Source organism: Lonchura striata, chromosome 12 (assembly GCF_046129695.1).
Source record: "Lonchura striata isolate bLonStr1 chromosome 12, bLonStr1.mat, whole genome shotgun sequence".
NCBI classification, from domain to species: Eukaryota; Metazoa; Chordata; class Aves; order Passeriformes; family Estrildidae; genus Lonchura; species Lonchura striata.
In genome coordinates this window covers 22909964-22923501 of record NC_134614.1, presented here as the reverse complement: position 1 = coordinate 22923501, position 13538 = coordinate 22909964, and the positions used below count along the sequence as shown (strand labels likewise).

Below are 13538 nucleotides of genomic sequence, written 5' to 3'. Positions count from 1 at the left end.
CAATAGATTGATCAGACCAGCAGCTCCTGGTTTCCCATGCTGGGATGCAGGGACTGAGAATCCTCTGTGCAATTGTTTCAAGGGTCCCTTTTTTATGCTTTTAACACCCAAAATGCTCCCCTGGAGCACCATTATCTCTACCACAGGTTAAAGACGAGAGCTCCCAGGGCTACCCCAGTATCATGGACACAGCACTGGAGGACACAGACCTTGAGCAGGAACAGGAGGGGGTTCTGTGACGCAGACAGGACCCAGGGAATGGCTGGAGCTGTGCCAGGGCAGGTTTAGGATGGATTTTTGGGAAAGCTTCTTTCCCTAGGCACTGCCCAAGCTCGCCAGGAATGGACACAGCCCCGAGGCTGCCAGAGCATTGCACAACACTCTTGGGGACAGGGTGGGATTGTGGGGGTGTCTGTGCAGGGCCAGGAGCTGGGATGATCCCTGTGGGCCATTTGCAACTCAGCTTATTCTGTGATTCTGCCATAAATCTAAGGACTGGGAGTGAAATCCCCGCAGGAATCTCGCACGCCGATTTTATTTCTCCGTACACTCGGTGTCTGCTGTTAGCTGTGCCCAGCTGGCTGGAAATCCTCGTTCAGAGCAGGATGGGTGTGAGCAGGGCCCTGCAGAGGGGTACTCACGTGCAGCTTGTTCAGCAGCACAGCATCCGTGGTGCTGTTGGCTCCAGGCTTCGCTGCCTTCCAGAACTGCTTCTGCGCCGAGTAGCGGTTCATGGGACACAGCTTGAACAGGCAATCTAGAAAAACATGCAGCACACACAGGCACGGCTTCAGCCACTCATAATCATCTGGATTCTTGCTGCTCCAACTATTCCAGCGGCAAGGAAAGCTTTATAAACAAATTCCAAAGAGCTCCTGATCAGACAAATGCTTTTCTGAGCAACAGGAATGTCGCCCCATGCACGATAAAAACTAACTGCTGCTGCCAACATCTGATGCAAGACCAGAAAATTTATAACTTGTCCCAGTCAAAAATGGTACCAGACTAAAATGGGAACATGTTCCAGTGCTTTCCCAGGCAAACAGACGTGGTTTCTGCACTTTCAGCTTGGAGGTTTTGTACTTCAGCAGGTAAACTCTTGTCAGGTTGGGGGCTTTCTGCTTTGGATTTTTTCACTGCTGTTGTCAGTTCAGTTCTTAAATCAAAATCCCTTCTATTACTAGGGAAAACAGGGAAAAAAAATAGGAGAAACTCCTCACCTAATGAAGTAGCAGCAGTATAAAATACCCTCAAACAACAGCCTGCACAGGCACAGACATTCAAGGCATGGCTTGAGGTAACATCAAACCCCTGAGGGTGTCAGGTTCTATACCCAGTGCAGCAACACAGTTTATTTAACATTCTGCCTGGCTTAAGTCAGGAATCACAGCTCATTAGTCTTATTAAAAATACATTTCTGTATTAGAGATGCTAACTTATCAGTAATAAACCCACATGAGCTGCAGTGACTGTTTTTCCTCCTGTCGTCGCTAAGCAACGGAACACGCAAAAAAATAAATTCAGCTATTCAAAGGCAGCGCCTAAAGTAGCAGCTCAGAAGTTCAAACAAAGTGCCAGAAGAGCCAGGAGGCTGTCCCCAGCCTCTCTGGCAGCAGAGTGGAACTGAGACTTCAGGCTCCACGTTCACAGGCCTTTCTCCAGACTCCTGGTGTATCCCTACAGCCAAGCACTGCAATTTGGGAAGCAGCAAGGTGGGGAGAAACCCACCTGGGGTTTATCCTCAGTGTCTGAAAAGCAGAGCTGCTTGTTCATGGATATTCTGGATGCACATCAACCAGAAAGAGAGACAGCCCATGCTGGAGACAGGGCATGGCAGCCCTGCCAGAGGTTGAAGTTGCTGAAGGGGCTGAGACTGACCTTGGTAATTTCACCTCTGGATGCTGTTTGAGATGGACAACATCACTCTCCTCTCCTCTCCTCCAACCCATCCCCAGAGCACACCAGGCAACATCAAACACCTTTCACAGAAGGGCAAAGAATCCCAGAATGGTTTGGGTGGAAGGAGCTCAGAGATCGTGCCATTCCACCCTGGTGTACCAGCCCAAAGTTGGATCCGTCGGGAGCTGGGTACGGCACCACGGCCCCCTGACAGAGTGACACTGGGGAGTCAAGCTCAGGGCACCAGGAGGGAGCTGAGCTGCCTCTCTGCAGAAACACTCAGCTCCACTTCATCCCCACTGCCAGCCCGGGGCTGCTGAGCCACCAGGAGAAGAGCAAAGCACACTTCGCAGGTTTGTGCTCTTCACCAATTTTTCCATTTCCATCAGGATGATTCACAGAGATTGACAGCGCAGCAGAGACTCAAAAAGCCACTGCAGGCTGGCACTTGGAGCTAAGACTCTGCATTGTAAGCAACACACCAGTTATAAAATTTTCTATTTTTGCTTAAACCATCAGTTCACACAATGACAGCAATTAACACACAGAACTGCAGAGAAGAATTAATTGTATGCTAGATTTAGTCACAGTGCACTTCTTTCCATCCTTTTCAGTCAAGAAAGTTGTCAAGTTAGGCTTAACTTCCAAATTGTTAACTGCAAGTAACCCCCTCTCCTGCCTGAAGGACCCAGAGAGGGCTGTAAGAGTTTGACCCTGTCCAATGCAAGAAGGGAAGCCATAACATGTTTTCCTTAGGTTTTTTCTCTCTAGTAACTAAGTTACAGATCTAAAACAAACAATGAAAAGCACCCAATATATTTATTTTCTAGTATTTGTTCTATGAAATCTATCTCTGAAGTGGTTGAGAAGTTCAACTTTGCCTCATTCACCTTCCTATGGCCACTAAATGTATTTCACCACGGGTCAAACTACATGAACTTTATGGCCAGAAGACTTTTAGCTCTCCAGACCCCACTGCCTTGGATGTTTACAAAGTCAAGGATGTGCTGGCTGAGTACCATCGTGGTCATTGATCTGTAACCCACAGTCCTGATGACTGTGCAAGATAAACCCGTGCTTGTCAGACACCATCCTTATGGAAGTTAGGTCTCTTTCTACAACAGGAGCCAAAAATCCAAAGCCAAAAATGAAAAGTGAAGCCAGAGCAGCCCGAAGCATCAGCTCTCTGCTCTGCTCAGTGATTCAAGCAGCTTTAGCCACATAGGAAAGGTGATAAATAAAGCAATTACTGCACAGTAACGACATCTTTTTATAGACTGTTTGTTGCATATTAACCAGCAAGGAATGCATTTTCCTTTCAGATCTTCATGATACACAGTGAAAAATGGCAGAATTGCACAATGAGGTAGTATAAAAATAAAATACTACGTCACTGTTGATCAAATGATGACACATCAAACCCGAGCACCCAACAAAGGTCCTGCAGGAAAAAGGGATTGCATAATCCTACACTACCCCATCAGGATGATGAATGCTCATGTATTAAATGTGCATTTCAATGCTTCCCAGCTAAATCCTGCTCTTCCGTCAGCGACTGCTCTGCACGCAATAAAGCGAGGCTGCAACTGCACCACGCCAGAGATGAACGCTCTCACTGGTGGGACATCCACAGCCCACGTGGGCCTCTGCCACCTGCAGCTCCCCAAAATATCACAGCCAGGATTGGTTACCCTCTGCATGCACCAGCAGCACAGAGGAGTTGGCAAAAGGATCCTGGGAAGGGTAGAAACCCCCGTGTTCCAAAGTATTTTGGGGTTCAAGGAAGGGGGAAACGTGCCAGCAACGTTATTCCAACTGCCAGTTCCTTCTACCCCATGCTTTTAATTTGCTCTTCTACATTCCCTTCTTGACTAGACTGTGCTCCTTCCCCAGCCAGCATATTCCAGATTTCCAACCCTTCCCTCCAAGTCCAAGCCCAGGCAGCCACATCTCAAATGCCCAACTTTTGCTCTCATAGCACAATGAAGAACCTTACAAAGACAGCTTTTTCTTTTTCTTACAATGGACTCCACCACATGGGAATTTAAGTCACACTTAGGTAGTGCATTAATCAGATGATGTGGGAATATAATGAAAGACTTGTCCAAAATTGCAAATTTGCATAAACGTTAAAGAGGCTGAAATGATCGGAGAAGGGAGTTGAGTATTTCAGAGCCCACTCAAGACATCATCACCTTTTTCACACAAAACTGCCTAGAAACATTGAAGTCAAACATGCAATTCCAGTCTCCCCTTCAGAGGCTTCTCCCACTGTTTTGGGCATTAAATGTTGCCACTGTGTCAGTTCCACCCTTGGTCTGTGAGGACAGCTCAGAAACTCCTGAACCCATGCTGCTGACACCCAAAGCTCCACCAGACAACACCAAACACCTTTCAGAGAATGGCAAAGATTCGTGGGACCATGGAATGTTTTGGACTGGAAGGGACCTCAGGGCTCACACAGTGCCACCCCTGCCATGGCAGGGACACCTCCCACTGTCCCAGGTGCTCCCAACCCCAATGTCCAACCTGGCTTTGGGATCCAGGGGCTGCCCACCCTGCCAGGGAAGATTTCACCCAATATCCCATCCAGCCCTGCCCTCTGGCAGTAGAAGCATTCCCTGTGTCCTGTCCCTCCTTGCCCTTGCTGTCTCTCCTGTATCTTCTCTGTAGCTCCTTGAGGCACCATCCTGGCTGCTGCCAGAGCTCAGCTCAGTTTTGGGTGCCCCATCCCATTTCCCTCCCCAGCACACCCATTCCAGAAAGATCTGGAAGCAGTTTCAGCTCCAGCCAGGCTGGTTGTGCAATCCACCACTTATCATTTTTTCCAACTGCCTATTTTAGGCACTTAGGAGAAGGCCTTCACCAATTTCTCTGCAGTTGGAGAGAGCAAGAATCAAATACTTCGTTGGCAACAAAAAGGTGCGTCGTTATTTCGGGTTTTAAACCCAGACTCTCCAAAATGCCAACTGGAGAAAGGTAAGAACCAAGAGAAATTACTCCCCCTCACAAAAAACATACTTTAGGGCGCTTTCAAATGAGGGAAATCTTATAAAGATGAAGATCTTTAAATAAGTCACTTACAAATCCACTGAATATTTAGCACCAACACAGCTGTTTCTTCATTACTTGGAAAAACCAAACTCATTTTTGCACAGCAAAACTAAAATTAAAAGAAAACCAGCAATTCCCTGCTGAAATTCAGCATTTTCTCTTCAGACTTTTCTATACTTAGATACCTGATATTTTCCCTAGGCCAAAGCCTGCTCACAGGAGAGAATAACACACTGATAGTATCTTTTCCTTTTATTTTAAATATGAAAGAATAGAAGCCATGAAGAAGTAACGTAGCCGGCAATGATGGACATATTGTAAATAGAAGTTGTTGACTTTGTATTTATGAAATTGCATAGCTTTAATACACTCACAAGGATGGTAATGCTCCACAAGATGAGGAGCTTATTTAAAGACAAAATTAAGACCTCTTGTGCTCAAATGCAGTATTTTCACACAGGAGACCTAGAGAATAACACAAAATGCATGTATTCAATCACAGACAAGTTTCACCTTTTCAGAAACCCTTGGATTACTCCATCATCTATTTTATACTTGTTCCCTCTGAGATTTAAAATTAATAGATGACAGCCTAAGAGGTTCAAAGAATATAGAACAAAAGCAGCTAGAGAAATGTGTTGATTATTAATCATTCCTGCATTTCCATGAAGAGGGAGAAGAAAGAACCTGATCCCACTGAAATGACTCTCTTTGTGCTGAGAAGACATCCTTTCATTTTCAGTTGGCAGTGATCAAGCTTTGCTGGGAGGAGCACAGGGGTTTTTGTGGTCCCAAAGGAGCTCCAGCCATCCACAGCTCCACCCCAGCAAGAAACCAAACCTGGTGGAAGAACTCGGCTGAATTCCAACCTCATGTTGCCATCCCACAAGTGGGGAAGCTGAAGCACAGTGAGCAGGGCATTGGGATGGAACAGGGAAATGTGGGGCTGCCCCTGGATCCCTGGAAGTGTCCCAGGCCAGGCTGGACAGGCTTGGAGCAGCCTGGGACGGAGGGAGGTGTCCCTGCCATGGCAGGGCTTTAAGATCCCTTCCAACCCAAGCCATGCTGGGATTCAATCCCAGGCCCAAGGATCCTGTAGCAATCCCACCCCTCTGCAAAGCAGCCCAGTGGCTCAGGAGTCAAACCCTGAACTAATTACATGACAGAATTTATTAGCGGTTTCTGCTGTGGTGACGTCTGTTACCTCCCTGCTTTGTGCTGCTGCATCTTGTGTTTCAAGGGCTTTCAACACTTTGCTTTTTAAAGCAGAATAAAGGGGGAAAATCACCCTTGCAACCAACATTTAAATTGAGAGCGTGCACGATTTGTGATCTAAATATATTTTAATTTTTATGTTAAAATAACCACCCTCAACTCCTATCTGCAAGACACGAGGGTAACCACCCTCTTGCTATTATAATCATTTATGCAAAGCCCTACCAGTGGGAACTGCTGCTTCATTTGTTCAAGCTGGAGCAACACAGGAAATAATGTAATTGTTATTAACTTGGAGCTGAGGTATCAAAGCAAAAGGAGAAGACTGAGCAGAGATTTCAGAGAGAGAAAAATTATCCACCTGAGAGCTGGACACTGATTATCAATGTCTGCTATAGCTGACCTCAGAAATACACCTTTAAGTAAACACCTTGTGCTCCAAAAGGGTTCAGAACACACCAGTGTTTGTTTTATTTCTACACGTAACCTCTTTGGTCTCCTTCAAAAAGAAAACTGCTACTCGAAAAGAGAGAAATATTTAGACACTGGATATACAGGCAGTTCCAAAAGGAAACATTTGCAGGAAAGACCAGATGCTTTTTTCTATCTCTGGTACTGAGGGAAGATGCAGCATGAACACAGAGCCAGAAGGGAGAGCAGCACAAGCAGAAAGGAAAAAAACCCTAAACCCCACTGACTTAACTACAACATATCCCATCTGACATCCATTCAGGCTAAAAAAGCAAGAAAACCATTCCTCTCCTTGCCATCACAATGGGTAATGTGCCCCTGGATGGGCAACACTGGCTACAAGAGATCTGAGGGGGCAAAAAAGAGTGAGTTCTGTCAGAGAAAGCTGCTAAGGACACAGTGAATGCACCAGGTATCCCTGCAAGCATCAAGTACAGCCTCATTTATGGACACAATGGAGAACCTCAACCAGGAGAAGCTACTTAAGAATAATCTCTTTATAAAGCATCAAAGCACCTTGATGGCTCCTGGCTAGTAACAGATACAAGTCAGGAAAATAACTCTTTGTGTTGAAGAGAGGGGAAAAAGAGAAAAAAAACCTCAAGTGAGGGGTTCAGAGCTGCACACATTAATGTGAGCTAACCCAGGATCCCAAGGAAGCTGCTGGTCCCCCTGAGGGTTTCTGTGTCTCACCTCAGCTCCAGCACGAAAAGAAACCCTGAACAAGAGGTCACCTGGACAAATTGAAAGGCCATCCCTTCCTCTCCCTCACAAGCGCTGAAAATCAATTTATACACACTAGGAGAAGGGTTTATATGAAGGGAATTCAGCAAGCTAATGTCACAGGAGTTGCAGAAGCAGTTTTAAGTACACGGTTGTGGCTCTAGCCTTTGTCCCAGGCTGAGAGCTGGATCCTTGACCCAGGAGACCATTCCCAATTCCCATTTCAATAGTTTCCATGACAAATCTCCCTGTGAGACACCAACACAGTTCTCAGGACAGGAACCCTGTGACATTCCCTCCTCAAAATCTTTGAGTCTTTTCAGTCTACATTTCACCCTGGCAGGAAACCAAAGCATATTTATTTTCTGGCCCAATTTCATTTCATTTTGGCTGCTCACCCCTTGGATTTCACTCTCACATTTGCTTCTTCACTTGCTCCTGCTTTTCCAGATGAAAGTTCCTGCTGAAAACAGGGCAGGAAGTGGGGGCAGGAGGCAGGGAAAGCTTGGACTGTCTGAGCACAGGAAGAACAAGGAAGATCAAATTTCAAACCCCCTCTGGAAGCGTCCGTGTTGACCAGCATGGAAAGAACACTGTTGTGCTATTAGACAGAGCTGACTGAACAGCATAATAAAAGTCACTTCTATTTAAAACATTTCGTGTGTGTTTCTCAAGGAATGAACCACCACAGCATCACGCAAGAGAAAAGGCAAATTTTTCAGCTGTTCAATAAAGCAACTCCATTTTCAGCTCTTAAATGGATTTGGCATAAAGAAAAACTGCATTGCCAAGAAAAGATGTAGGGAGATTAAATAAATACTTGATAATATTATTGAGGTCCTGCTTGGAAGAATGGAAGAAATAATACAATTGAATTTAGTGCTTCAATTTTTCTTAAGTTAATGAAGCACTTGGGATACCTTGCCTGAATTGCTTATTTGTTTCTTTCCTTCTGCACCAGGTGCTGCCCTCCTGACCTGGCCCACTGCCTCCTGCAGAATTCCAAATGCAGGTTCACAGGGCTGGCAGCCCCTTGGAGAGCTTCCTCAGCTCATCCCTCCCTTCCTAGGGCAGAACCAGCTCCGTTCCTGGCTGAGCACCCAAAGGGCTCCCTTCCAGCACCCCACTATTCCTGCAGCTAACCCATTCATTTTTACAGTTTCATGCCATGATTTTCTTCCCTCTCCACATGGACATGGCAGAAGAGAACTTCTCCCTCTCCCAGCAGTACCTGCAGGCTCCTCTGTCCCACAGTTATTGAGATTGAGTTATTGTTACTGACTTATTGAGAGTTATTAAGACTGGTCAGGGGCGTTCCTGCCCGTTTCCCTCCTGGATTTTCTCTCATAACTTTCTGGAAGTACAAGAAACTTCACTTGAGACTCTGCCAGAAAGCAAAACTGGAAAAAATAATTACTGTTTTTTAGCAGTGCTCCTTTTTCTGTATTTTCCAAGGCAGCAACTGCACTTTTTATCACAGCACAGCACTGACAACTCCTCTTCTAACCACAGTTCCCACACCATGGATCCTTCCCTATCGCACTGCCACGTGCCCACCCTCCTCCTCTCTGGATGCAGCCAACTGAGAGCAGTTTTTGACAGATTCTGAGTGAATTCCCAAGCTGGTGTCACCTCTGCAGAGCTCACAGAGCACAGCCAGCTGTGACCAACACTGTGGGCAGACACGGGCAGCACCCAGGAGGTTTGAGCTGCCACAGATGCTCAGCCCTCCAGAAATTGATTAAATAAAGCAAAGATAAAGACAAAAACCCCAGGCCTGCCTCAACTCTAGGAAACAACAGCCTGGAGCTGAGCAGAGCAGAGTCCTGCTGCCCAGCTGTGCTGCACTCCCAGGCAAACCCAGCAACACAGCCCTGCCCACATCTGCACTGAGTCTGGAAGTTTGATTCCTTGCTTTCTATTGCTGGCTTGAGTCTTTCACCTCCTGAAGGCCTCTCCCTTCTCTCCACTCTAAACAGTCCCCATCCTTTTTGGCAGGGGCCCAGAGATGCTCTGCTGAGCCCTAGCAAGTGATGCAGCTCAAGCTGTCCAAGCTCGCTCCGGCGCTGGGCGCCGCTTCCCCTCCCGGGAACACAGCACGGAAAAGGCCAACAAATCATACAGCTAATTAAAACCTGGCCCCCACAACGTAATCCCAGCGCTGAAGGATGCACTCTGGAAGTCATTTTAATAAGCAGGTTATGCTGACAAGGTGTATACACCCCGTAAACACAAGTGCTGCCATATATCGCCTCTGCGGCAGCAAAGCAGAAAAGTCAAACAGCCAAGCACTTCTAAAAAGCACAATATTCCAGTCTGACAGCACTTCAGAGTTCAGCTGTGCCAGCACCGCTGCTGAAACACAATCCAAGGCTTCAGGGATCAAAAATGAAAGTGGAAAACAGTCCCTAAAGCAGTGCATCAGCCTCTTGCAGGCACAGCTGAAGAGCCGAGCGTTACCAAATAAGGGCAGCGAGCGGCGGGAGCCAAGGCAGCAGAGCCCCGCTGCATCCGCAGACAGCTGGAGCTCAGGATGGATGGGAAGCAGCCAGCCCCGCTGGGCTGCACTGCAGATGGGAACAGCACATGTTCCGTGACCCTGGGAGCAAGCAGAGCCCGCCAGGATGGGCCTGCAGGCGGCTCACCCCGCTGGCAGCACGTCCTCGGGGTGTCTGTGGGGCTGGCACTGCAGGGCTGCCAGCAAACACACCCCAGAGACTGTGAGACACACCCGTGGGGCACCTGCCATCTCCTGGAGCTCCTGAGAGCCACAGTACCACCAGGCTGCAAGAGACCTCCAGGATCATCCAGTCCAACCCAGCCCCAACACTCAACTCAACCCTGGCAGCCAGTGCCACATCCAGGCTTTGTTAAACACATCCACAGATGGTGACTCCACCACCTCCCCTTGCAGCCATTCCAGAACTTCATCATTCTTTCTGTTAAAAAACTTTTTTCTAACATCTAACCCAAGTTTCCCTTTGTGCAGCTTAAGACAAAGCCTGCAAGGAAAGCCCCAGATCCTGGGGATGCTCTGTGAGTCCCACCAGGAGCTGCCCAAGTGCTTCCACACAAGCACAAACACAGAGCTGCTAAAGAGAAACTGCTCCTCTTTCAACTTTAACTGAACTGTTGTTTCCCCCTTTCTTTTTTAAACGCATGGATGTAATTCAATTTATTTTTGCCTGCTCTACTAGTTCATTGTCTTCCAGCAAAAGAAGCAGAACATGCTATCATCCATCTCAGGGTTGTTTCATACATGCTCCCAGTGTGAGCCTTCTGCAGAAATAAACACTCTGTTAACTTGGTGTCTATTTTCCAACAGACAGAGCAGCTTCTCTGGCTCCTTGGTTTATCACAGCTGAGGAGAACAGGCTTTAAGAGCCCACAGGAACACCAAAATTTCACAGGATAAGCCCAGGAGTTAAAACACACCTGCAAAGTAAACCACAAGTTTCACTTCTGTAACTCCATGTGTGACTACAAAGCAAAGAAGTCTTGGTTTAGGTGCTGACAATGCCTCCCTTATTGCCCTGAAATCCCAGAGACAAAAACATCCAGTAAAAAGAATATCCTGTGTGTGTGCCTGAGAACTCCACAGAAAATAAATGTATTCAAGCTGCTTTTTGTGCTACAGCTATTTAAAAACTTCCTTCTCCTCAAAGAATAATAATTAGGTATTTTCAGTGTTTTCAGCCATCTTTCAAGCTGCCTTACTGACACAATGATAACACATGAATCAGTGAGAGAGAATGCTGGATTCAGAAGTGATGGATGGGCTGGGAGAATTATTAAATAACACCAGCTGCACCACTGAAAACATCCTACACTTACATCCACCCAGAGTCAGCAAAGAGTCATCTTGGCTCACAAATACCACCCTTGTCAGTAGCCTCAAAGCAGAAATAACCTTCCATGTTCAGAAAAATTAACTGAAATCTTCTTTTAGCACTGTCTGCTCCTTTCCGTTCTCTTCCTTCATTTGTTTCAATCACTGTCTTTATTTCCAATTATTAACTGTATCATAATTGCATTAGAACTGTTTTCTGGTTGTGTCAGGTGGTTCAGTCTCTACTTCCAGATCTACACCACTTTTGTGCCTTGATTTGCAGGATTTCAGGTTTCAGATTAATTTCATCAGGTTTCAGATGGATTTTCCTTTTCTGCACAAAATCCTGGCATTCAAAAACAGCATAAGCGACCAAAAAAAATCTGATTCTATGCCACAGATTCCATAATACCCATTTAGAACTGTGGGTCTGCAGAGCAGGACAGAGGCACAGAGCAGGAGGTGAAAGCCTCTGGTGGGGACATCCTGAAATGGTGGCACAGGGCCATGACTCTCAGATTTAGTCCCACAGAAGGACCCAGCCCTGGTGGTTCCACAGCCAGGCTGGAGCACTCCAAAAGCTCCTGGAGCCCTCTCTGGTTCTGCTGTAAACTGAGGAGGAGTTCTCAGAAGTTCAGCACAGTGAACGGTGCCACTGGCTGGTTCCAGCCCCTAAACCCAGCCCCTGGCACCCTCAGCTCCAGGAGGGCTCAGTGCCCCTGCCAGCTCTCCTACAGAGGTTTAAAACAATGCTTCCCACATTTATGACTCCAGAAGAAAACTGCAGCAGCACGAGGCAGCTCCAGACTGTGATACTCACCTGCACACCACAGGAATAATTTTGACCCACAATTTCAACCTTGGGAAAAAACAAGATTCTCAACCGCTCAATCCAACAAGCAACTCCCACATGAGAAACCAAACACAAGTCATGAAATCTGGATTGCAACTGTCCTTGGTATTAGAGATGCTCAAAAAAATAAGGTTCAGAAATAACTGTTTAAGCAAATCCCAAATGAAACCCGGATAACTGATGTTATCCAAAGGCTCCATCATGCAAAGTGCAAACTGTCCTGATGAAATACCTGAACCTTATTCCAAGATAAATGGCACAAACAGAACAAAAATTCCCCTCAAATCATCTGAGGATAAGGAAGTTATATAAAAAAACCCAGAAAAGCTACACAAAAAAGATGTGAAAGCTGATTATCTGCAGTTTCCTGAGCTTTTTGATCTTGATGAGCACTCGGGACTTTCCATGTGTATTTCCCATCTTACTGAGCTGCTGCACAGAGGACACCACCAGGAGCAACGAGGCAAATTTGTCTGCCGAGTCTCTGGACTTTTAAAAGGTGAACTTCATGATCCCAACCATGTCTTCTCTTTGCTCACTGAAAACATTTCAGAAGTCTGCCACTTCCCACTCAATACACAAACTGCACGTTAAGTATTACAGAACAAATCCATTATTTTTTATTAACAAGCACTTGCGGTACTACTCGTGAGATGAAAAGCTTCTTCAGGAAAGGATTATGGGTGTAAACAAAAGATATTGGCTGTCACCAACTCAGTGAATTGTATCTCCACCATGTCAGCTCTTGCAGAAACAGAGAAGCATTAATGAACACAAGTGTCACTGGTGCCCTGTGGCAGCACTTCCACTGTGCAGATTTCCCCTCCTGCTCATTCAGAGAGATTTGAAGGCTTTGGTGAAGCCATTGCAAGCACGGTTAAAAATGTGACAAAAAACTCTGTATTTGAGGAGAAACAGATGAGCTGCTGGAGAATCACGTGCACTGCAGAGCAGTTACTGAGCCAAATTGCTTCCCTGACTCTGAGAATAATCCTGAATTTTTTACAGGGCAATATTGAGGCTGGAAATGTGACAGCAGCTCAGAGCAGGGACAGAACACTGCACAAAGGGATGGAACGGGTTTGCTACTCAGCCCTGAAGTGCACTACTACAGACACTGCCAAGTGGTACAGTTTTCATGCACATTATCTCCATTTCTGTGATATAACATGTCTGGAAAGTTGTCATCAGCTTGCCCACACGCTCAGACACCGTGTCCCACGTCCGGGGACACAAATGACCGCTGAATTGAGAAAGCTTCCAGCCTGCACTCCTGGGCTGCTCGTGGATTCCGAGTGACTTCAAACACCCCAAACACCTCACCCCAGAGAACAAGATGTTCTTACCAACATCCCTGCATGGTGTTTTTCCTAATAAATACACCCAAACAGCTGCTGAGTACAAGCCTCAAGCCATATGCCTGTTACATACACAAATCAACTTTTTCACTAAAAATGTTTAAACTGAAACTGTTGACAAACCCCCTGTGATGGA

The 13538-nt window shown here is 46.4% G+C and overlaps 1 protein-coding gene across 1 annotated transcript in view; it reads right to left on the bottom strand.

Annotated features, from left to right (window-relative positions):
- ITPR1 (inositol 1,4,5-trisphosphate receptor type 1) overlaps positions 1–13538 on the bottom strand; it is a 157320-nt gene that overhangs the window by 114701 nt on the left and 29081 nt on the right. The window contains exon 4 of the mRNA XM_077786196.1: positions 642–757. Coding sequence (XP_077642322.1) covers positions 642–757 — 116 coding nt within the window. The remainder of the gene's footprint in view (positions 1–641; positions 758–13538) is intronic.